A 24,783-nucleotide genomic window follows, 5' to 3' on the forward strand; every position below is an offset into this window, starting at 1 on the left:
CAATACAGACAACTGTCATACTGATGCGAACTGTACAAACACCAAAGGGTCATTCTACTGCACGTGTCGTACAGGATACTCTGGAGATGGAGTCACATGCGTTGGTGAGTTTCAGTTTGATAAACTTACTTGGTTGGGTAAGTTGACCGGATAAAGTTCCTTTTTTGATAGGTGCTTCATGTCACTTTCAATTGAAACTGTGATTTTCCTTTGCAAAAAAAAGCATCGCAATGGTTGGTAATGAAAGTCGAACTTTGATTAAGCAATTTCTACTACGAAAAGACAACCTGAGTGGTCATAAAATGTAATTCCAAGCCAAACAAAGAGTATTCAGTCATCACGGAATCAAATGCTTATTGTATCAACATTGAACAGAATTTTGGGAGGATATATTTTGTTTTGGGTGTAATATATCAAACACGAAAGACCGTGCTTGACCCCATTTCCAAACACCGAGAAGAGAGTTAAAAATACGACGCGTAGCGGAGTGTTTTTGAAAAACTTCAAAGTGTTTGGAAATGATGTCAAACACTGTCGGAGCAACTTCAGAATACCCGGCCACTTTATTTACATGTGTCGGTGGGCTTTGAAGAACGAGGCATATAACAATAGTTGCTATTCTTATTCAATGAGATGCTAATAAGTGGCCGGGTATTCTGAAGTTTAGCCATACTGTCTTTAGAGTTTGATGTATCTTCTCAATCAAAACTAAAATGAAGGAAAAAACAAAGAAATAAATCATAAAAAAATCTATGCAAATTAAGATTAAATATCCAAACAACGTCACGGCCATGATTTCCTGTGTTTACACTTGATGAATTATTAATGAGTTCGCGGAATATTTTTAGCATACTCTTATCATTGGATCGCTGTCAATAATGATGCTTTCCTTGATTTTAGATGTGGACGAGTGTTTCCCTGACCAGATATCTGATGAATATCTTCATCTTGCTCACAACTGCCATGCTGATGCTAACTGTTCCAACACTAAAGGATCATTCTACTGCACGTGTCATACGGGGTACTCTGGAGATGGTGTTTTGTGTTTAGGTAGGTCATTCAATAATATCGTGATCATCGTCACTTACCAATGCCACGCCACTCAAATTAATTCTGCTTAACTAACATTCCTCTTATCTTTTGTTAAAAGACATCAATGAATGTGACCCATCTGGATTGTCACCTGAGTATCAACATTTGGCTCACATTTGTCATGATGATGCTAACTGTACAAACACAAAAGGATCTTACTACTGCACATGCCTGAACGGATACTCTGGCTTAGGAGAATATTGCACAGGTAGAGTTCTTAGAATGCTCGCTTTGAAGAGTGAGTGTGTCTTGGGAAGAGAACACAAAGAGGATTAATAACACTTAAAACTGACTACTAACGGACATTAATGGGATCGCCAGTTTACCTCAGAAGAGAAAAGGGCAGCTGAAACTCAGTTTATATAGTAGTTCGAGGAATGTGACCTTTGAAGTATTCTTCTTTCACAGACATCGACGAGTGTACATCTGGCACACACAACTGTCATGCTGACGCCAACTGCACGAACACCAAAGGATCGTTTTACTGTACGTGTCATACGGGATACTCTGGGGACGGAGTCACATGTGAAGGTGACTTTTCTTTGAAAGTATTAAAATGCTCGCGTACGTAGAACACACTCAGAAAAGAATTATGTCCCAAGTGTACACATTAACAAAGAAGCAATGGAAGAAGGGTTCAGTAAATAGTTTGAAATATGCGGCAATCTATGAACATAGCTGCAAGGCATGGCTGTAACAGGCCTTTTCCTAGTTTATCGATTTTGTCTCTTGCTTCTAAAAATATAGTATAAAAATAAGTCCATGAGGAATCAGAAATATTTTCTTGGAGAAAATAAAAAAAATTAGAATATTGAGAGAGGAAGCCACATCAGCCTTGGATGGTTTTCATGCGGGTCCTCCATCCTGGTCGCCTGGTTGCACAAAACCTCGTTTAAAAACACACGTAAAAAGCTAACTTGAAACGGCCCAATTCTTTTTTAATTATTTTTGAATCTGGTAATAACCAATGTCTAATCAAGTTCTCTGAACCTTTCTTCACTATTTTACAATTTCGTGTTTCACAAAAAGGGAGTTTAACAATAATGAAGTTCTGCCAAGAAAGCTTTTTGCATCTTTTATCAGTATAGATCTAAAAACGACATATTAGACTTCCACGTTGTCTAAACATTGTTGTCTTATATTGGTGTACATGAGAAGTCATACTGTGCCCCTAAATCGGAAGGTATTACCGCCAGGGATATAAAATATTGTACATTTCTATTTCACAACAACAAGCATTCCGACATATATAAAATAAACAAATTATTTTTCCCTTTGTAATTAACACTTTAGATATCAGCGAATGTCAATCTGAAGCCCTGGCGTCTCATCACAGCGATTATGCTCATAATTGTCACGACAATGCTAACTGTACCAACAACAAGGGATCATTTTACTGCACGTGTCACCATGGTTACTCAGGAGATGGTGTTATTTGTGCAGGTGAAAAATGTCATTAATCTGGGAAAGTTTAACGATGAGTGATACATAGGAAATGTAACTTAGATTAAGTAAACAACACCAGTTCTTCCAGAGCTACCCTTACCCAGACAAGACAAACTAAAACTTGAATTCTCTCTACAGTTGATAAAAATCATACTGTCACAGTAGCCGAACAACCATGGTGTTGTCTTGGTAAAGCAATGAAGCCTGTATTTCCAATAACAATCCTTGTTAAGATGACTTTATAAAAAATTCCTATCTAATGAAATGGTACAACTATTAGGGAATTGACAACTGAAAACTCAATATAGGATTATCTGATGCTCCAGGTTGATGCCCTTTCCCAAGAAAACAAAATAAATCTAGATTTACGGAAGTAAACCACACAGTTCATAAAACCATACCAGTTTTCTTGTTCAGACGTAGACGAATGTTTTCCGAGTCAGTTATCTGACCCACACCTTCATCTTGCTCACAATTGCCATGCTGATGCCAACTGTACCAACACCAAAGGATCATTCTACTGCACTTGTCTTAATGGCTATTCTGGTAATGGAGTGGCTTGTTTAGGTAGGTGATTCTCATAAAGAATATATCTAATCATGTCATTATGTCCAGAGGCTCATATAACTTAATAGTGCGGTATTACCCATTAGCAGGAACTGACTAATTCCTGTAAGTGCTCCAGTTTTTCAGTTCCTTGCCCTCCTTGACGTGTTGTCTTCAAACGAAATAAACGGCAGAAACAACAAACACGGAACTATGAAATGCTGCACTGTGAAAAATGATAAAGTTCACCACATTATTGTGAACGTTTAGTTTCCTGTCTATAGTCGACAAAAATTCATTCGCCGCTTAATAGTTCTTGTAGACACTGTGGTCACATGCATAAGTGTAACTAACAAGTGAAGCGAACAGGACGTATTTCATTAACATCAACGAAAAATGCACTACGAACAATTATGCCTGGACATGGCAGAATTTGGCATGAAGAAGGATATTCTATCATCCAATTTCTCACTCAGATCTACTATACCGTACTCACTTAGTCACCTATCAGTGTACCATGAACCTAGATCAAAGTTATGCAAATACTCTAATCAGTGACGACTAGAACAGGCAGCGCCACGAAACCATCAACAATGGTATGTCTCCAGGTAATTTCCTGACGTTCTCCATGCTTTTGGTCAGTGGTGTTTTCATACTGGAAGTCTTCAAGACTGGCATACACTTACAGCGCAAGCGCAAGCATAAGAAACAAGGTGGGTGTTAACCGTGCGATAAGTATACGCACAAGTTAACACACCAAGGCAAGTGCGATGGCTTTGCTTTATACTGTGCGCAGTGCCTATGCTAATTTTCAGGGGCTTGTAAGATTTGGATGCATCAATCATCGCCGTCGTCGACTTTCTCTCCTTAACCTGAAGAATTTGGCAAGGTACTCGCCGTCTAAAAGCTGCTTTGACCACTGCTGTTCAGATTGTATTGGCACCGCCTCAGAGGAGTGTGGGTAAGACCGAGTGCATGCAAAGGCTGAGCAAGAGCCTGATCTTGACCCACAGGCGCTCAAAACGACATTTTGCGGATTTTCCTAACAGTTCATCGGTCACTCATTCATACTTCTGGGAGGAGATATGCAGTGCGACACGAAAGTCGCACGATACACAAATCACGATCAGCAGTCAAACACGGGCCGGTATTTTCATTCATTGGGCTTTTAGGAAAAAAACCAGAGAGGTTTGTTGCATGCTGCTACTACATTACTGATCTTAGCACTGAGCCTGTGTTGCTAAGCATGCCCTGCTTCCAATGCTTTCTTGTTCTCTGATTGTGCAGACTCTGTGGTGGCCGACTCTTCAAAGCAGTACGGGCAAGACGGGTGTGATGAACTTTCCGGTTTACCTAAGGAAAGTTCTGGGAACTCCTGATCCATATTTTCTGTTTACTTTTTGATTTGTGGAAATGAAAAGTTAGTTTGGAATAATTTAGTTTGAGTGATTTTTTCAAAGTCTAACAAAATGATATAATCACGACAAAATAATATTATTCACATTCTTTGAAAAATTTACTTGTGCTGATTTATTCAAAATTACACGACGAACCTAATGCCCTTGTTGTTAAACAGTGCACATACAAGAGTTACTTCGGGAACCTGCTGACAGGACAACTGGGGTTTTACCGAAAGGAAAATTCTGTAAGGGTCCCAAAATTGTCTCAAACCTTTGGTGATCTTAGGTAATCTTCAGAAACCCTCGAAGTACTTTCCGTTAACTACTTACGTCCTTGGACTATATTTTGAATTGAATAGAAATCTTAGTTTTCACCATTATATATTATATTACGGCCTTTTCCTTTTTTAGACAATCACCATTGAGCGTTTTTTCAAGTACATTCTTACTTGGTTATTTTTCCTAGCGGCTAAACAACCATCAACATTTCGAACTTTGTATTTTAGACATTGAGGAATGTGCGGCAGAAATGGACAACTGTAACCTGGATGCAAACTGCACCAACACCAAAGGATCATTCTACTGCACGTGCCATACGGGATACTCAGGAGATGGAGTCACGTGTGATGGTACTGTAACGTTTTAATGCTTTGAGCCAGTAGGATATGCAATTGCCTCGATGAGGAATATTCATTTTCTCTACAAATTGTTCACTTGCTACTTTCAGACATCGATGAGTGTTTTCCTGACCTGATATCTTATGAATACCTTCATCTTGCTCACAACTGTCACCTAAATGCCAACTGTTCCAACACCAAAGGATCATTCTACTGCACGTGTCATACGGGATACTCTGGAGATGGAGTCACATGTGTTGGTAATGTACTCTATTCTCCTCCATTCTACTCTACTCTACTCTATTCTCATCCATTCTACTCTACTCACCTCTCATCTCTTCTACTCTATGTCAATGTGCTTGCGCACTAAATTACTCTAATCTACTCTCTATCACTCAACTCCTCTACATTCTACACTTCTGCATTATGTTCTACTTTTCACTTCAAATTCCTAAACTCTACACTGCTAAATTCAATTCCACTCTATTCTATGTTGCACTCTACTCTATTCCACTTTAGTCAACTATATGTACTCTACTATATTTTATTCTTCTGCCTCCTACTTTAATCTAATCTACACCTCTGCTCTACTCTACTGTACTCTCCTCTCCTCTCCTCTACTGTACTGTACTGTACTCTTCTCTACCCTACTCTACTCTACTCCACTCTGTTCTATTTTACTCTATTCTACTCTACTTTACTCTACTCTCCTCTACTCTACTCTACTCTACTCTCATCTACTCTACTCTACTCTACTCCACTCTACTCTACTCTAGTCTACTCTACTCTACTCTGCTCTACTCTACTCTACTCTACTCTATTCTACTCTACTCCACTCTATTCCACTCTACTCTACTCTACTCTACTCTACTCTACTCTATTCTACTCTATTCTACTCTACTCTACTCTAATCTACTCTACTCTACTCTATTCTACTCTACTCTACTCTACTCTACTCTAATCAAATGTACTCTACGCTACTCTTCGCTACGCTACACTACATTACTCTACTCCACTCTACTTTACTCTACTATACCCTACTTTACTCTACTCCACTCTACTTTGCTCTACTCTACTCTATTTTACTCTACTCTACTCTACTCTACTCTACTTTACTCTACCCTACTCTATTTTACTGTACTGTACTGTACTCTAGTCTAGTCTACTCTACTCCACTCTACTCTACTCTTCTCTACCCTACTCAACTCAACTCCACTCTACTCTAATATACTCTACTCTACGCTACTCTCATCTGCTATACAATACTCTCTTCTGCTTTACTCTACCCTGCTGTACTCATTTGCACTGACTCTTCTGTAAACTACTCTACTTTACTCGACTTCACTCTACTCCCCTCTACTCTACTCTACTTAGCTCTATCATACTCTACTCTTCTCTACTAAACCATACCCTACTCAGCCCAACCCTACTCTCCACCGTTTACTCTTCTTTAAATTACTATGCTCTACCCGACTCTACATCACTCCGTTCTACTCTTTCCTTCTCTAAACTACGCTCTTATTTAGTAATGTAATGCACTACTTCAACCTTAGATGTAGTTTACTATACTATACTCTACTGCACTCTACTGCACTCTACTTTACTCCACTCTACTCTACTCTACTCTACTCTACTCTACGCTATTCTACTCTATTCCACTCTGCTTTGTTTTGTTATTAATTAGATTAGTTATCCTTTTGAAATACTTTAAACTTAAGGGTCATGCAAATAACGAACTTTGTACTTCTCTACTCTACCCTACTCTAACCTAGGCTACGCTTTTTCTACTTTACTTCAATTCACTTTATTCTAATCTTTTCAACTCCATTCTACTCTTTACTATGTTCTACACTACTGTATCCCACTTTAGTCAACTATAGCTACTCTACTATATCTTTTACGTTTGCCTCCTACACTATTCTGTTTTATAGCTCCACTCTACTTTAGTCCACGCAGTTTAATGTACTTCACTCTACTCTACTCTACTCACCTCTACTTCACTCTACTCTATTTTACTCTACTCTACTCTACTCGTACTCTACTCTACTCTACTCTACTCTACTCTACTCTACTCTACTCTACTGTGCTCTCCTCTGCTCTCCTGTACTCTGCGCTGCTCTGCTGTGCTCTATTCTACTCTACTCTACTCTACTCTACTCGTACTCTACTCGTACTCTACTCTACTCTACTCTACTCTACTCTACTCTACTCTACTGTGCTCTCCTCTGCTCTCCTGTACTCTGCGCTGCTCTGCTGTGCTCTATTCTACTCTACTCTACTCCACACTACTCTAATGTACTCTACTCAACTCTACTCTACTCGGTTCAACTCAGCTCGGCTCTACTCTCCTCAACTCTACGCTACTCTACTCTACCCTACGCTACTCTACTCTACTCTACTCTACTCTACTTTACTCTACTCTACTCTACTCTACTCTACTCTACTCTACTCTACTCTACTCTACTCTACTCTACTCTACTCTACTCTACTCTACTCTACTCTACTCTACTCTACTCTACTCTTCTCTACTCTTCTCTTTTCTACTCTACTTTACTTTACTCCGCTCTACTCTACTCCACTTTACTCTATTCTACTCTACTCTACTCTAATCTACTCTACTCTACTCTGCTAAATTCCACGTTAATCTACTCTACTCTACCATACTCTACTCTACTCTACACTACTCTACTCTAATCTACTCTACTCTGCTCTCGTCTACTCTACTCTAATATGCTACACCAGAGTATACTCTACTCTACTCCTGTCTATTCTCTTTTACTCTACTCTACTCTCCTCTCCTCTAATCTACTCTAATCTACTCTACTCTACTCTACTCTACTATACTCTAATCTACTCTGCTGAGCTCAACTCTAATCTACTCTACACTATTTTACTCTACTGTGCACAACTCTACTATACTGTACTCCACTCTACTCGAATAGTTTACTCCACTCCACTCTACTCTACTCTACTCTACTCTACTCTACTCTACTCTACCCTACTCTACTCTACTCTACTCTACTCTTCTCTACTCTACCCTACACTACTCTACTCTACTCTGCTCTTCTCTACTCTACTCTACTCTACCCTACCCTACTCTACTCTACCCTACTCTACTCTACTCTAATCTAATGTACTCTACGCTACTCTTCGCTACGCTACACTACATTACTCTACTGTACTCTACTTTACTCTACTTTACCCTACGTTACTCTAATCCACTCTACTTTACTCTCCTCTACTCTATTTTACTCTACTCTACTCTACTCTACTCTACTCTACTCTCCTCTACCCTAATCTACTCAACTCTACTCTACACTAATTATACTCTACTTTACTCTACTCTACTCTAGTCTACTCTACACTACTACTCTCTACTCTACTCTTCTCTACTCTACTCTAATCTACTCTATTCTACTCTACTCTACTCTACTGTACCCTCCTCTACTCTACTCTACTCTACACTAATATACTCTCCTTTACTCTACTATACTCTAATCTACTCTGCTGAGCTCAACTCTAATCTACTCTACACTATTTTACTCTACTGTACACAACTCTACTCTACTGTACTCCACTCTACTCGAATAGTTTACTCCACTCCACTCTACTCTACTCTACTCTACTCTACTCCACCCTACTCTACTCTACTCTACTCTACACTACTCTACTCTACTCTGCTCTTCTCTACTCTACTCTACTCTACTCTACTCTACTCTACCCTACTCTACTCTACTCTAATCTAATCTAATGTACTCTACGCTACTCGTCGCTACGCTACACTACATTACTCTACTGTACTCTACTTTACTCTACTTTACCCTACGTTACTCTAATCCACTCTACTTTACTCTACTCTACTCTATTTTACTCTACTCTAGTCTAGTCTACTCTAGTCTAGTCTACTCTACTCTCCTCTACCCTAATCTACTCAACTCTACTCTACACTAATTATACTCTACTTTACTCTACTGTACTCTAGTCTACTCTACACTACTACTCTCTACTCTACTCTTCTCTACTCTACTCTAATCTACTCTATTCTACTCTACTCTACTGTACCCTCCTCTACTCTACTCTACTCTACTCTACACTAATATACTCTCCTTTACTCTACTCTACTCTAATCTACTCTACTCTACTCTACTCTTCTCTACTCTACTCTACACTACTCTACTCTATTCTTCACTACTCTACTCTACTCTACTCTACTATACTCCTCACTACTCTACTCTACTCTACTGTACTCCAGTCTACTCTACTCTACTCTACTCCACTCTACTCAACTCTACTCTACTCTACTATACTCTACTCTACTTTACTGTACTGTACTGTACTGTACTCTACTCTACTTTACCCAACCCTACTCCTACTCTATATTATATTATAGTCTACTTTACTCTACTATACTGTACTCCACTCTACCCTACCCTACTCTACTCTTCTCTACTCTACTCTACTCTACTATACTCTACTCTACTTTACTGTACTGTACTGTACTGTACTCTACTTTACCCAACCCTACTCCTACTCTATATTATATTATATTATACTCTACTTTACTCTACTATACTGTACTCCACTCTACTCTACCCTACTCTACTCTTCTCTACTCTACTCTACTCTAATCTACTCTACTCTACTCTTCCCTTCTATACTCTACTCTACTCTACTCTTCTCTACTCTACTCTTCTCTACTCTACTCTTCTCTACTCTACTCTACTTTACTCTTCTCTTCTCTACTCTACTCTACTCTACTCTACTCTACACTACTGTACTCTACTCTGCTCTACTCTACTTTACTTTTCTCTACTCTACTCTACTCTACTCTACTCTACTCTACTCTACTCTACTCTACTCTACTCTACTCGACTCTTCTCTACTCTACTCTACTGTACTCTACTGTACTCTACTGTACTCTACTGTACTCTACTGTACTCTACTGTACTCTCCTCTCCTCTACTCTGCTCTACTTTACTCTACTCCACCTTACTCTACTCTACTCTGCTCTTTTCTACTCTACTCTACTCTACTCTACTCTTTTCTACTCTAACCTACTCTACTCTTCTGTACTCTACTCTACTCTCCTCTACCCTACTCTACTCTACTCTACTCGTCTCTACTGTACTCCACTCTACTGTACTCTACTCTGCTCTATGCCACTCTCCTTTTCTCTACGCCATTCTACTCTACTATAGTCTACTCTACTCCAGTCCACACCGCTCTACCCTACTCTACTCCACTCCACTCTACTCTATTCTTCTTTACTGTACTGCACTCCAATTCACTCCTCACTACTCTACTCTTCTCCACTTCACTCTACTATACTGTACTCTACTTTACTCCACTCTACTCTACTCCACTTTACTCTATTCTACTCTACTCTACTCTGCTAAATTCCACGTTAATCTACTCTACTCTACCATACTCTACTCTACTCTACACTACTCTACTCTAATCTACTCTACTCTGCTCTCGTCTACTCTAATATGCTGCACCAGAGTATACTCTACTCTACTCCTGTCTATTCTCTTTTACTCTACTCTACTCTCCTCTCCTCTAATCTACTCTAATCTAATCTTCTCTACTCTACTCTACTATACTCTAATCTACTCTGCTGAGCTCAACTCTAATCTACTCTACACTATTTTACTCTACTGTACACAACTCTACTCTACTGTACTCCACTCTACTCGAATAGTTTACTCCACTCCACTCTACTCTACTCTACTCTACTCTACCCTACTCTACTCTAGTCTGCTCTTCTCTACTCTACTCTACTCTACTCTACCCTACTCTACTCTACTCTACTCTACCCTACTCTACTCTACTCTACTCTAATCTAATGTACTCTACGCTACTCTTCGCTACGCTACACTACATTACTCTACTGTGCTCTACTTTACTCTACTTTACCCTACATTACTCTAATCCACTCTACTTTACTCTACTCTACTCTATTTTACTCTACTCTACTCTACTCTACTCTACTCTAGTCTACTCTACTCTACTCTCCTCTACCCTAATCTACTCAACTCTACTCTACACTAATTATACTCTACTTTACTCTACTCTACTCTAGTCTACTCTAGTCTACACTACTATTCTCTACTCTACTCTTCTCTACTCTTCTCTACTCTACTCTATTCTACTCTACTCTACTCTACTGTACCCTCCTCTACTCTACTCTACTCTACACTTATATACTCTCCTTTACTCTACTATACTCTAATCTACTCTGCTGAACTCAACTCTAATCTACTGTACACTATTTTACTCTACTGTACACAACTCTACTCTACTGTACTCCACTCTACTCGAATAGTTTACTCCAATCCACTCTACTCTACTCTACCCTACTCTACTCTACTCTTCTCTTCTCTACTCTACACTACTCTACTCTACTGTGCTCTTCTCTACTGTGCTCTACTCTACTCTACTCTACTCTACCCTACTCTACTCTACTCTACTCTAATCTAATGTACTCTACGCTACTCTTCGCTACGCTACACTACATTACTCTACTGTACTCTACTTTACTCTACTTTACCCTACGTTACTCTAATCCACTCTACTTTACTCTACTCTACTCTATTTTACTCTACTCTACTCTCCTCTACCCTAATCTACTCAACTCTACTCTACACTAATTATACTCTACTTTACTCTACTCTACTCTAGTCTACTCTACACTACTACTCTCTACTCTACTCTTCTCTACTCTACTCTACTCTACTCTACTCTACTCTACTCTAATCTACTGTACCCTCCTCTACTCTACTCTACTCTACTCTACACTAATATACTCTCCTTTACTCTACTCTACTCTAATCTACTCTGCTGAGCTCAACTCTAATCTACTGTACACTATTTTACTCTACTGTACACAACTCTACTCTACTGTACTCCACTCTACTAGAATAGTTTACTCCACTCCACTCTACTCTACTCTACTCTACTCTACACTACTCTACTCTACCCTACTCTACTCTACTCTTCTCTATTCTACTCTACTCTACTCTGCTCTTCTCTACTCTACTCTACTCTACCCTACTCTACTCTACTCTAATCTAATGTACTCTACGCTACTCTTCGCTACGATACACTACATTACTCTACTGTACTCTACTTTACTCTACTTTACCCTACGTTACTCTAATCCACTCTACTTTACTCTACCCTACTCTATTTTACTCTACTCTACTCTAATCTACTCTACTCTACTCTAGTCTACTCTACTCTACTCTCCTCTACCCTAATCTACTCAACTCTACTCTACACTAATTATACTCTACTTTACTCTACTGTACTCTAGTCTACTTTACACTACTACTCTCTACTCTACTCTTCTCTACTCTACTCTAATCTACTCTATTCTACTTTACTCTACTCTACTGTACCCTCCTCTACTCTACTCTACTCTACACTAATATACTCTCCTTTACTCTACTATACTCTAATCTACTCTGCTGAGCTCAACTCTAATCTACTGTACACTATTTTACTCTACTGTACACAACTCTACTCTACTGTACTCCACTCTACTCGAATAGTTTACTCCACTCCACTCTACTCTACTCTACTCTACTCTACTCTACTCTACTCTACCCTACTCTACTCTACTCTTCTCTACTCTACTCTACACTACTCTACTCTACTCTGCTCTTCTCTACTCTACTCTACTCTACTCTACCCTACTCTACTCTACCCTACTCTACTCTACTCTACTCTAATCTAATGTACTCTACGCTACTCTTCGCTACGCTACACTACATTACTCTACTGTACTCTACTTTACTGTACTTTACCCTACGTTACTCTAATCCACTCTACTTTACTCTACCCTACTCTATTTTACTCTACTCTACTCTACTCTACTCTACTCTACTCTACTCTACGCTACTCTACTCTGCTCTTCTTTACTCTACTCTACTCTACTCTACCCTACTCTACTCTACCCTACTCTACTCTACTCTACTCTAATCTAATGTACTCTACGCTACTCTTCGCTACGCTACACTACATTACTCTACTATACTCTACTTTACTCTACTTTACCCTACGTCACTCTAATCCACTCTACTTTACTCTACCCTACTCTATTTTACTCTACTCTACTCTACTCTACTCTACTCTACTCTACTCTAGTCTACTCTACTCTACTCTCCTCTACCCTAATCTACTCAACTCTACTCTACACTAATTATACTCTACTTTACTCTACTCTACTCTAGTCTCCTCTACACTACTACTCTCTACTCTACTCTTCTCTACTCTACTCTAATCTACTCTATTCTACTTTACTCTACTCTACTGTACCCTCCTCTACTCTACTCTACTCTACTCTACACTAATATACTCTCCTTTACTCTACTATACTCTAATCTACTCTGCTGAGCTCAACTCTAATCTACTCTACACTATTTTACTCTACTGTACACAACTCTACTCTACCGTACTCCACTCTACTCGAATAGTTTACTCCACTCCACTCTACTCTACTCTACTGTACTCTACCCTACTCTACTCTACCCTACTCTACTCTACTCTACTCTAATCTAATGTACTCTACGCTACTCTTCGCTACGCTACACTACATTACTCTACTGTACTCTACTTTACTCTACTTTACCCTACGTTACTCTAATCCACTCTACTTTACTCTACCCTACTCTATTTTACTCTACTCTACTCTACTCTACTCTAGTCTACTCTACTCTCCTCTACCCTAATCTACTCAACTCTACTCTACACTAATTATACTCTACTTTACTCTACTCTACTCTAGTCTACTCTACACTACTACTCTCTAATGTACTCTTCTCTACTCTACTCTAATCTACTCTATTCTACTTTACTCTACTCTACTGTACCCTCCTCTACTCTACTCTACTCTACTCTACACTAATATACTCTCCTTTACTCTACTATACTCTAATCTACTCTGCTGAGCTCAACTCTAATCTACTCTACACTATTTTACTCTACTGTACACAACTCTACTCTACTGTATTCCACTCTACTCGAATAGTTTACTCCACTCCACTCTACTCTACTCTACTCTACTCTACTCTAGCCTACTCTACTCTACTCTACTCTTCTCTGCTCTACTCTACACTACTCTACTCTACTCTGCTCTTCTCTACTCTACTCTACTCTACTCTACCCTACTCTACTCTACTCTACTCTAATCTAATGTACTCTACGCTACTCTTCGCTACGCTACACTACATTACTCTACTGTACTCTACTTTACTCTACTTTACCCTACGTTACTCTAATCCACTCTACCTTACTCTACCCTACTCTATTTTACTCTACTCTACTCTACTCTACTCTACTCTACTCTACTCTAGTCTACTCTAGTCTACTCTACTCTACTCTCCTCTACCCTAAGCTACTCAACTCTACTCTACACTAATTATACTCTACTTTACTCTACTGTACTCTAGTCTACTCTACACTACTACTCTCTACTCTACTCTTCTCTACTCTACTCTACTCTACTCTATTCTACTTTACTCTACTCTACTGTACCCTCCTCTACTCTACTCTACTCTACACTAATATACTCTCCTTTACTCTACTATACTCTAATCTACTCTGCTGAGCTCAACTCTAATCTACTGTACACTATTTTACTCTACTGTACACAACTCTACTCTACTGTACTCCACTCTACTCGAATAGTTTACTCCACTCCACTCCACTCTACTCTACTCTACTCTACTCTACTCTACTCTACTCTACTCTACCCTACTCTACTCTTTTCTACTCTTCTCTACTCTACTCTACACTACTCTACTCTACTCTGCTCTTCTCTACTCTACTCTACTCTACCCTACTCTACTCTACCCTACTCTACTCTACCCTACTCTACTCTACTCTACTCTAATCTAATCTAATGTACTCTACGCTACATTACTCTACTGTACTCTACTTTACTCTACTTTACCCTACGTTACTCTAATCCACTCTACTTTACTCTACTCTACTCTATTTTACTCTACTCTACTCTACTCTAGTCTACTCTAATTTACTCTCCTCTACCCTAATCTACTCAACTCTACTCTACACTAATTATACTCTACTTTATTCTACTCTACTCTAGTCTACTCTACACTACTACTCTCTACTCTACTATTCTCTACTCTACTCTAATCTACTCTATTCTACTCTACTCTACTGTACCCTCCTCTACTCTACTCTACTCTACACTAATATACTCTCCTTTACTCTACTCTACTCTACTCTTCTCTACTCTACTCTACACTACTCTACTCTACTCTACTCTTCACTACTCTACTCTACTCTACTATACTCTTCACTACTCTACTCTACTCTACTCTACTCTACTCTACTCTCCTCTACCCTAATCTACTCAACTCTACTCTACACTAATTATATTCTACTTTACTCTACTCTACTCTAGTCTACTCTACACTACTACTCTCTACTCTACTCTTCTCTACTCTACTCTACTCTACTCTATTCTACTCTACTCTACTCTACTGTACCCTCCTCTACTCTACTCTACTCTACACTAATATACTCTCCTTTACTCTACTCTACTCTAATCTACTCTGCTGAGCTCAACTCTAATCTACTCTACACTATTTTACTCTACTGTACACAACTCTACTCTACTGTACTCCACTCTACTCGAATAGTTTACTCCAATCCACTCCACTCTACTCTACTCTACTCTACTCCACCCTACTCTACTCTACTCTACTCTACACTACTCTACTCTACTCTGCTCTTCTCTACTCTACTCTACTCTACTCTACTCTACTCTACTCTACTCTAATCTAATGTACTCTACGCTACTCGTCGCTACGCTACACTACATTACTCTACTGTACTCTACTTTACTCTACTTTACCCTACGTTACTCTAATCCACTCTACTTTACTCTACTCTACTCTATTTTACTCTACTCTAGTCTAGTCTACTCTAGTCTACTCTACTCTACTCTCCTCTACCCTAATCTACTCAACTCTACTCTACACTAATTATACTCTACTTTACTCTACTGTACTCTAGTCTACTCTACACTACTACTCTCTACTCTACTCTTCTCTACTCTACTCTAATCTACTCTATTCTACTCTACTCTACTGTACCCTCCTCTACTCTACTCTACTCTACTCTACACTAATATACTCTCCTTTACTCTACTCTACTCTAATCTACTCTACTCTACTCTACTCTACTCTTCTCTACTCTACTCTACACTACTCTACTCTATTCTTCACTACTCTACTCTACTCTACTCTACTATACTCCTCACTACTCTACTCTACTCTACTGTACTCCAGTCTACTCTACTCTACTCTACTCCACTCTACTCAACTCTACTCTACTCTACTATACTCTACTCTACTTTACTGTACTGTACTGTACTGTACTCTACTCTACTTTATCCAACCCTACTCCTACTCTATATTATATTATACTCTACTTTACTCTAGTATACTGTACTCCACTCTACCCTACCCTACTCTACTCTTCTCTACTCTACTCTACTCTACTCTACTATACTCTACTCTACTTTACTGTACTGTACTGTACTGTACTCTACTTTACCCAACCCTACTCCTACTCTATATTATATTATATTATACTCTACTTTACTCTACTATACTGTACTCCACTCTACTCTACCCTACTCTACTCTTCTCTACTCTACTCTACTCTAATCTACTCTACTCTACTCTTCCCTTCTATACTCTACTCTACTCTACTCTTCTCTACTCTTCTCTACTCTACTCTTCTCTACTCTACTCTTCTCTACTCTACTCTACTTTACTCTTCTCTTCTCTACTCTACTCTACTCTACTCTACACTACTGTACTCTACTCTGCTCTACTCTACTTTACTTTTCTCTACTCTACTCTACTCTACTCTACTCTACTCTACTCTTCTCTACTCTACTCTACTGTACTCTACTGTACTCTACTGTACTCTACTGTACTCTACTGTACTCTACTGTACTCTACTGTACTCTACTGTACTCTACTGTACTCTCCTCTCCTCTACTCTGCTCTACTTTACTCTACTCCACCTTACTCTACTCTACTCTGCTCTTTTCTACTCTACTCTACTCTACTCTACTCTTTTCTACTCTAACCTACTCTACTCTTCTGTACTCTACTCTACTCTCCTCTACCCTACTCTACTCTACTCTACTCGTCTCTACTGTACTCCACTCTACTGTACTCTACTCTGCTCTATGCCACTCTCCTTTTCTCTACGCCATTCTACTCTACTATAGTCTACTCTACTCCAGTCCACACCGCTCTACCCTACTCTACTCCACTCCACTCTACTCTATTCTTCTTTACTGTACTGCACTCCAATTCACTCCTCACTACTCTACTCTTCTCCACTTCACTCTACTATACTGTACTCTACTTTACTCCACTCTACTCTACTCCACTTTACTCTATTCTACTCTACTCTACTCTGCTAAATTCCACGTTAATCTACTCTACTCTACCATACTCTACTCTACTCTACACTACTCTACTCTAATCTACTCTACTCTGCTCTCGTCTACTCTAATATGCTGCACCAGAGTATACTCTACTCTACTCCTGTCTATTCTCTTTTACTCTACTCTACTCTCCTCTCCTCTAATCTACTCTAATCTAATCTTCTCTACTCTACTCTACTATACTCTAATCTACTCTGCTGAGCTCAACTCTAATCTACTCTACACTATTTTACTCTACTGTACACAACTCTACTCTACTGTACTCCACTCTACTCGAATAGTTTACTCCACTCCACTCTACTCTACTCTACTCTACTCTACCCTACTCTACTCTAGTCTGCTCTTCTCTACTCTACTCTACTCTACTCTACCCTACTCTACTCTACTCTACTCTACCCTACTCTACTCTACTCTACTCTAATCTAATGTACTCTACGCTACTCTTCGCTACGCTACATTACATTACTCTACTGTGCTCTACTTTACTCTACTTTACCCTACATTACTCTAATCCACTCTACTTTACTCTACTCTACTCTATTTTACTCTACTCTACTCTACTCTACTCTAGTCTACTCTACTCTACTCTCCTCTACCCTAATCTACTCAACTCTACTCTACACTAATTATACTCTACTTTACTCTACTCTACTCTAGTCTACCCTACTCTACACTACTATTCTCTACTCTACTCTTCTCTACTCTTCTCTACTCTACTCTATTCTACTCTACTCTACTCTACTGTACCCTCCTCTACTCTACTCTACTCTACACTTATATACTCTCCTTTACTCTACTATACTCTAATCTACTCTGCTGAACTCAACTCTAATCTACTGTACACTATTTTACTCTACTGTACACAACTCTACTCTACTGTACTCCACTCTACTCGAATAGTTTACTCCAATCCACTCTACTCTACTCTACCCTATTCTACTCTACCCTACTCTACTCTACTCTTCTCTTCTCTACTCTACACTACTCTACTCTACTGTGCTCTTCTCTACTCTGCTCTACTCTACTCTACTCTACTCTACTCTACCCTACTCTACTCTACTCTACTCTAATCTAATGTACTCTACGCTACTCTTCGCTACGCTACACTACATTACTCTACTGTACTCTACTTTACTCTACTTTACCCTACGTTACTCTAATCCACTCTACTTTACTCTACTCTACTCTATTTTACTCTACTCTACTCTCCTCTACCCTAATCTACTCAACTCTACTCTACACTAATTATACTCTACTTTACTCTACTCTACTCTAGTCTACTCTACACTACTACTCTCTACTCTACTCTTCTCTACTCTACTCTACTCTACTCTACTCTAATCTACTGTACCCTCCTCTACTCTACTCTACTCTACACTAATTATACTCTACTTTACTCTACTCTACTCTAGTCTACTCTACACTACTACTCTCTACTCTACTCTTCTCTACTCTACTCTAATCTACTCTATTCTACTTTACTCTACTCTACTGTACCCTCCTCTACTCTACTCTACTCTACTCTACTCTACTCTACTCTACCCTACTCTACTCTACTCTACTCTTCTCTACTCTACTCTACACTACTCTACTCTACTCTGCTCTTCTCTACTCTACTCTACTCTACCCTACTCTACTCTACCCTACTCTACTCTACTCTACTCTACTCTAATCTAATGTACTCTACGCTACATTACTCTACTGTACTCTACTTTACTCTACTTTACCCTACGTTACTCTAATCCACTCTACTTTACTCTACTCTACTCTATTTTACTCTACTCTACTCTACTCTAGTCTACTCTACTCTACTCTCCTCTACCCTAATCTACTCAACTCTACTCTACACTAATTATACTCTACTTTACTCTACTCTACTCTAGTCTACTCTACACTACTACTCTCTACTCTACTATTCTCTACTCTACTCTAATCTACTCTATTCTACTCTACTCTACTGTACCCTCCTCTACTCTACTCTACTCTACACTAATATACTCTCCTTTACTCTACTCTACTCTACTCTTCTCTACTCTACTCTACACTACTCTACTCTACTCTACTCTTCACTACTCTACTCTACTCTACTCTACTATACTCTTCACTACTCTACTCTACTCTACTCTACTATACTCCAGTCTACTCTACTCTACTCCACTCTACTCCACTCTACTCCACTCTACTCTACTATACTCTACTCTACTTTACTGTACTGTACTGTACTGTACTCTACTCTACTTTACCCAACCCTACTCTACTCTACTTTACTCTACTATACTGTACTCCACTCTACTCTACCCTACTCTACTCTTCTCTACTCTACTCTACTCTACTCTACTCTACTCTTCTCTTCTATACTTTACTCTACTCTTCTCCACTCTACTCTACTCTACTTTACTCTTCTCTTCTCTACTCTACTCTACTCTACTCTACTCTACTCTACTCTACTCTACTCTACACTACTGTACTCTACTCTGCTCTAGTCTACCTTACTTTTCTCTACTCTACTCTACTCTTCTCTACTCTACTCATCTCTACTCTACTGTACTCTCCTGTACTCTACTTTACTCTACTGTACTCTACTGTACTCTCCTCTCCTCTACTTTGCTCTACTCTACTCTACTCCACCTTACTCTACTCTACTCTACTCTTTTCTACTCTACTCTACTCTTTTCTACTCTAACCTACTCTACTCTTCTGTACTCTACTCTACTCTCCTCTACCCTACTCTACTCTACTCTACTCGTCTTTACTGTACTCCACTCTACTCTACTCTGCTCTATGCCACTCTCCTTTTCTCTACGCCATTCTACTCTACTATAGTCTACTCTACTCCAGTCCATACCGCTCTACCCTACTCTACTCCACTCCACTCTACTCTATTCTTCTTTACTGTACTGCACTCCAATTCACTCCTCACTACTCTATTCTTCTCCACTTCACTCTACTATACTGTACTGTACTGTACTCCACTCTACTCCACTCCACTGCACTGCACTCCACTCCACTGCACTGCACTCCACTCCACTGCACTGCACTCCACTCCACTGGACTGCACCCTATTCTACTCTTTTCTACTCTGCTCTACTCTCTTCTACTCTACTCTACTCTAATCTACTTTACTTTACTTTACTCTATTATACTCCACTCTATTCTACTGTCCTCTGCTCTGCTCTGCTCTTCTCTACTCCACTCTACTCTAGTCTAATATACTCCACTCTACTCTACTCAGCTCTACTCAGCTCAGCTCTGCTCTACTCTACACTACTCTACTCTACTCTACTGTTCTCTACTCTACTCTACACTACTCTACCCTACTCTACTCTAATCTACTCCACTTCTCCGCACTCCACTCCACTCAGCTGCACTGCACCCTATTCTACGCTTTTCTACTGTGCTCTACTGTCTTCTACTCTACTCTACTCTACTCTACTTTACTTTACTTTACTCTACTCTACCCTATTCTACTGTCCTCTGCTCTGCTCTGTTCTGTTCTTCTCTATTCTGCTCTGCTCTGCTCTGCTCTGCTCTTCTCTACTCCACTGTACTCTAATCTAATATACTCCACTCTACTCTACTCGGCTCTACTCAGCTCAGCTCTACTCTACTCTACACTACTCTACTCTACTCTACTGTTCTCTACTGTTCTCTACTCTACTCTACTGTTCTCTACTCTACTCTGCTCTACGCCACTCTCCTTTTCTCTACTCTATTCTACTATATTCTAGTCTACTCTACTCCAGTCCACACCGCTCTACCCTATTCTACTCCACTCCACTCTACTCTACTCTTCTTTAGTGTACTGCACTCCAATTCACTCTTCACTACTCTACTCTTCTCCACTTCACTCTACTATACTGTACTGTACTGTACTCTCCTCTCCTCTCCTCTTCTCTTCTCTACTCTACTCTACTCTACTCTACTGTACTCTACTCGACTCTACTCCTCTCTACTTTACTTTTTTCTACTCTACTCTACTCTTCTCTACACTACTCATCTCTACTTGACTCTACTCTACTCTACTGTACTCTACTCTACTATCCTCTCCTCTACTCTACTACTCTACTCCACCCTACTCTACTCCACTCTATTCTTTTCTACTCTACTCTACTCTACTCTTTTCTACTCTACTCTACTCTTCTGCACTCTACTCTACTCTCCTCTACCCTACTCTACTCTACTCTACTCTTCTCTACTGTACTCCACTCTACTCTACACTACTCTGCTCTACGCCACTCTCCTTTTCTCTACTATATTCTAATCTACTATAGTCTACTCTACTCCAGTCCACACCGCTCTAACCTACTCTACTCCACTCCACTCCACTCCACTCTACTCTTCTTTACTGTACTGCACTCCAATTCACTCTTCACTACTCTACTCTTCTCCACTTCACGCTACTATACTGTACTCTACTCTACTCTGCTCTACTCCACTCCACTGCACTCCACTCCACTCCAACACACTGCACCCTATTCTACTCTTTTCTACTCTGCTCTAATGTCTTCTACTCTACTCTACTCTACTCTAATCTACTTTACTTTACTTTACTCTACTATACTCCACTCTACTCTACTCTATTCTATTGTCCTCTGCTCTGCTCTGCTCTATTCTGCTCTGCTCTGCTCTGCTCTTCTCTACTCCACTCTACTCTAATCTACTATACTCCACTCTACTCTACTCGGCTCTACTCAGCTCAGCTCTACTCTACTCTACACTACTCTACTCTACTCTACTCTACTGCTCTCTACTCTACTCTACTCTACTGTTCTCTACTCTACTCTACTCTACTCTACTCTACTCTACTGTACGCTACTCTACGCTATTCTACTCTACTCTACTCTACACTACTCTACACTACTCTACTCTACTTTACTCAGCTCTAATCTACTCTACACTCATCTACTCTACTTTACTCTATTGTAATGTACTTTACTCTACTCTATTCTTCTCTACTCTACTCTACTCTACTCTATTCTACTCTACTCTACCCTAGTCTACTCTACCCTTCTCTACTCTACTCTACTTCACTCTACTCGAATACTCTACTCCACTCTACTCTACTCTGCTTTATTCTACTCTACTTTACTCTACTCTACTCTAGTCTACTCTACTCTACTCTAATCTAATCCACTCTACACTATTCTATGCTGCTCCACTCCACTCTAGTCTACGCTACTCTACTCTACTCTACTCTACACTACTCTACTCTACTTTACTCTACACTACTCTACTCTACTCCTTTCTACTCTACTCCACTTTACTCAATTGTAGTGAATTGTTATCTACTTTATTCTTTTTTACACACATCCTCGGACTATTGTAGGTCTACTACTCTAGTACAATCTACTCTACTCTACTCTACTCTACTCTACTCTACTCTACTCTACTCTACTCTACTCTACCCTACACTACTCTACTCTACTTTACTCTACTCCTTTCTACTCTGCTCTACTCTACTCAATTGTACTGAATTGTTATCTACTCTATTCTTTTTTACACACATCCTCGGACTATTGTAGGTTTACTACTCTAGTACAATCTACTTTACTCTACTCTACTCTACTCTACTCTAGTGTAATCTAATCTACCTTACTCTACGCTACTCTTATCAACTCTACTCTATTCTAATCTACTCTTATCTATTCTACTCTGCTCTATTCTATACACATCCACGGTATATTCTAGATCTACTATTCTAGTTTACTCTACTCCACTGTACTTTACCTTACTCTTCTTCATTGTGTGCCAAAGATTTACTTGACTGGATTCGTCTTTCCTCTACTCTACTCTACTCTACTCTACTTACTCCACTCTACTTTACTCAGCTCTAATCTACTCTACTCTACTCTACTCTACTTCACTCTACTCTACTCTACTCTTCTCTAATTAGCTCTACTCTACTCTGCTCGTCGCTTATCTGCTAACCTTTATTACACTGTACTGTACTATCCTCTAATTAGATGTACTTTGCTCTGCTCTACTCTACTTTACTCCACTGTACTCTTTTCTACTCTACTCTATTCTACTCTCTCTTTCGTTCTCTAAGCTACTCTACTTAACCTTCTCTAAGCTATTTTTATCCTACTCGAAACTAATCCAAGTGACTCTAAACTATTCTGTTTCACTCCACTCTTTCATTATTATTAGAGCACTCACACTATTTACAATACTACGATAAACTACAAATACTAAGACATTTCTTACAAACACAACGTACTACTTCAGCCGTATAACTCTTTACTCTAAATATCATTACATAACTTACAATACTAGCTTAGACATACTGTACAATACATTTATGTTAAACCCCAATCACAAAGGCAATAGAAAGTTACAAAGGAAACAATACAATAAATAGTTAGAGTACAGTTATTGTTTAAACAGGACAAATTGTCCCCAATTTTTTAATAAATTGAGCTAAAGATTCTTCTTAGTACAGATAGTGCTTCACTCCACTCTACTGAACTGTTGTCTACTCTTCTCTGCTCTGTTCTATTCTACTTAACTGTACTCTACACTACTATACTCTCCTTTCATATACTCTACGCTACTCAACTGTACCCTACAGAACTCTATTCTACTCTCCTCCATTCTATGCTGCCCTCTCCTACTGAATTCTATTTTTCTGTACTCTGACCTACTCTAATCTAATCTAGTCCGCTCTCCTCTACTCCATTTCAATCTACTCCCTTCTACTATACTTTACTCTCCTCCACTGGCTCTTCGTTATTTAACTTTACTTTACCCTACACCACTCTACTCTTCTTCTCTCCTCTCCTCTCCTCTCCTCTCTTCTCTTCTGTCCACCTGTCCACGGACTATCCCTACGGACCCCCTCTACGGACCACCCCCAAAAAAGAATAAAAATAGGAAATAAATATTTCACTTACGGGTTGTCTAAGGTCACACATGGACCGTATAGCGGCTGCCAGAGGCGTCAACGTATGCTTTCGGCTCGACCTTGTTGAGCTGCGTCGTTGCTGTACTTTGCGACGGCGGTTAGCCACGACAATTATTATTATTATTATTATTATTATTATTATTATTATTATTATTATTATTATTATTATTATTACTTGTGTCGGCAAGATTTCGAACGTTACAGTGTGAAATGTAACATTTTCGGGTTCAGGCTCGAGCGCAAGTCATATCATTACACATTTCCGTTTCCTTTACTGTG

The 24,783-nt window shown here is 39.4% G+C and overlaps 1 protein-coding gene across 1 annotated transcript in view; it reads left to right on the top strand.

The window, feature by feature from the left end:
• LOC110047630 (uncharacterized) overlaps nucleotides 1-24,783 on the top strand; it is a 49,799-nt gene that overhangs the window by 21,369 nt on the left and 3,647 nt on the right. The window contains exons 10-17 of the mRNA XM_089273378.1: nucleotides 1-104; nucleotides 901-1,050; nucleotides 1,151-1,300; nucleotides 1,501-1,623; nucleotides 2,386-2,535; nucleotides 2,956-3,105; nucleotides 4,991-5,113; nucleotides 5,212-5,361. The exon at nucleotides 1-104 is cut by the window's left edge and continues 19 nt beyond it. Of these exons, the coding sequence (XP_089129504.1) occupies nucleotides 1-104; nucleotides 901-1,050; nucleotides 1,151-1,300; nucleotides 1,501-1,623; nucleotides 2,386-2,535; nucleotides 2,956-3,105; nucleotides 4,991-5,113; nucleotides 5,212-5,361 (1,100 nt within the window). The remainder of the gene's footprint in view (nucleotides 105-900; nucleotides 1,051-1,150; nucleotides 1,301-1,500; nucleotides 1,624-2,385; nucleotides 2,536-2,955; nucleotides 3,106-4,990; nucleotides 5,114-5,211; nucleotides 5,362-24,783) is intronic.

The sequence above is a fragment of the Orbicella faveolata genome, unplaced genomic scaffold (assembly GCF_042242905.1).
Source record: "Orbicella faveolata isolate gen_17 unplaced genomic scaffold, um_ofav_v1 contig_35, whole genome shotgun sequence".
NCBI lineage: Eukaryota > Metazoa > Cnidaria > Anthozoa > Scleractinia > Merulinidae > Orbicella > Orbicella faveolata.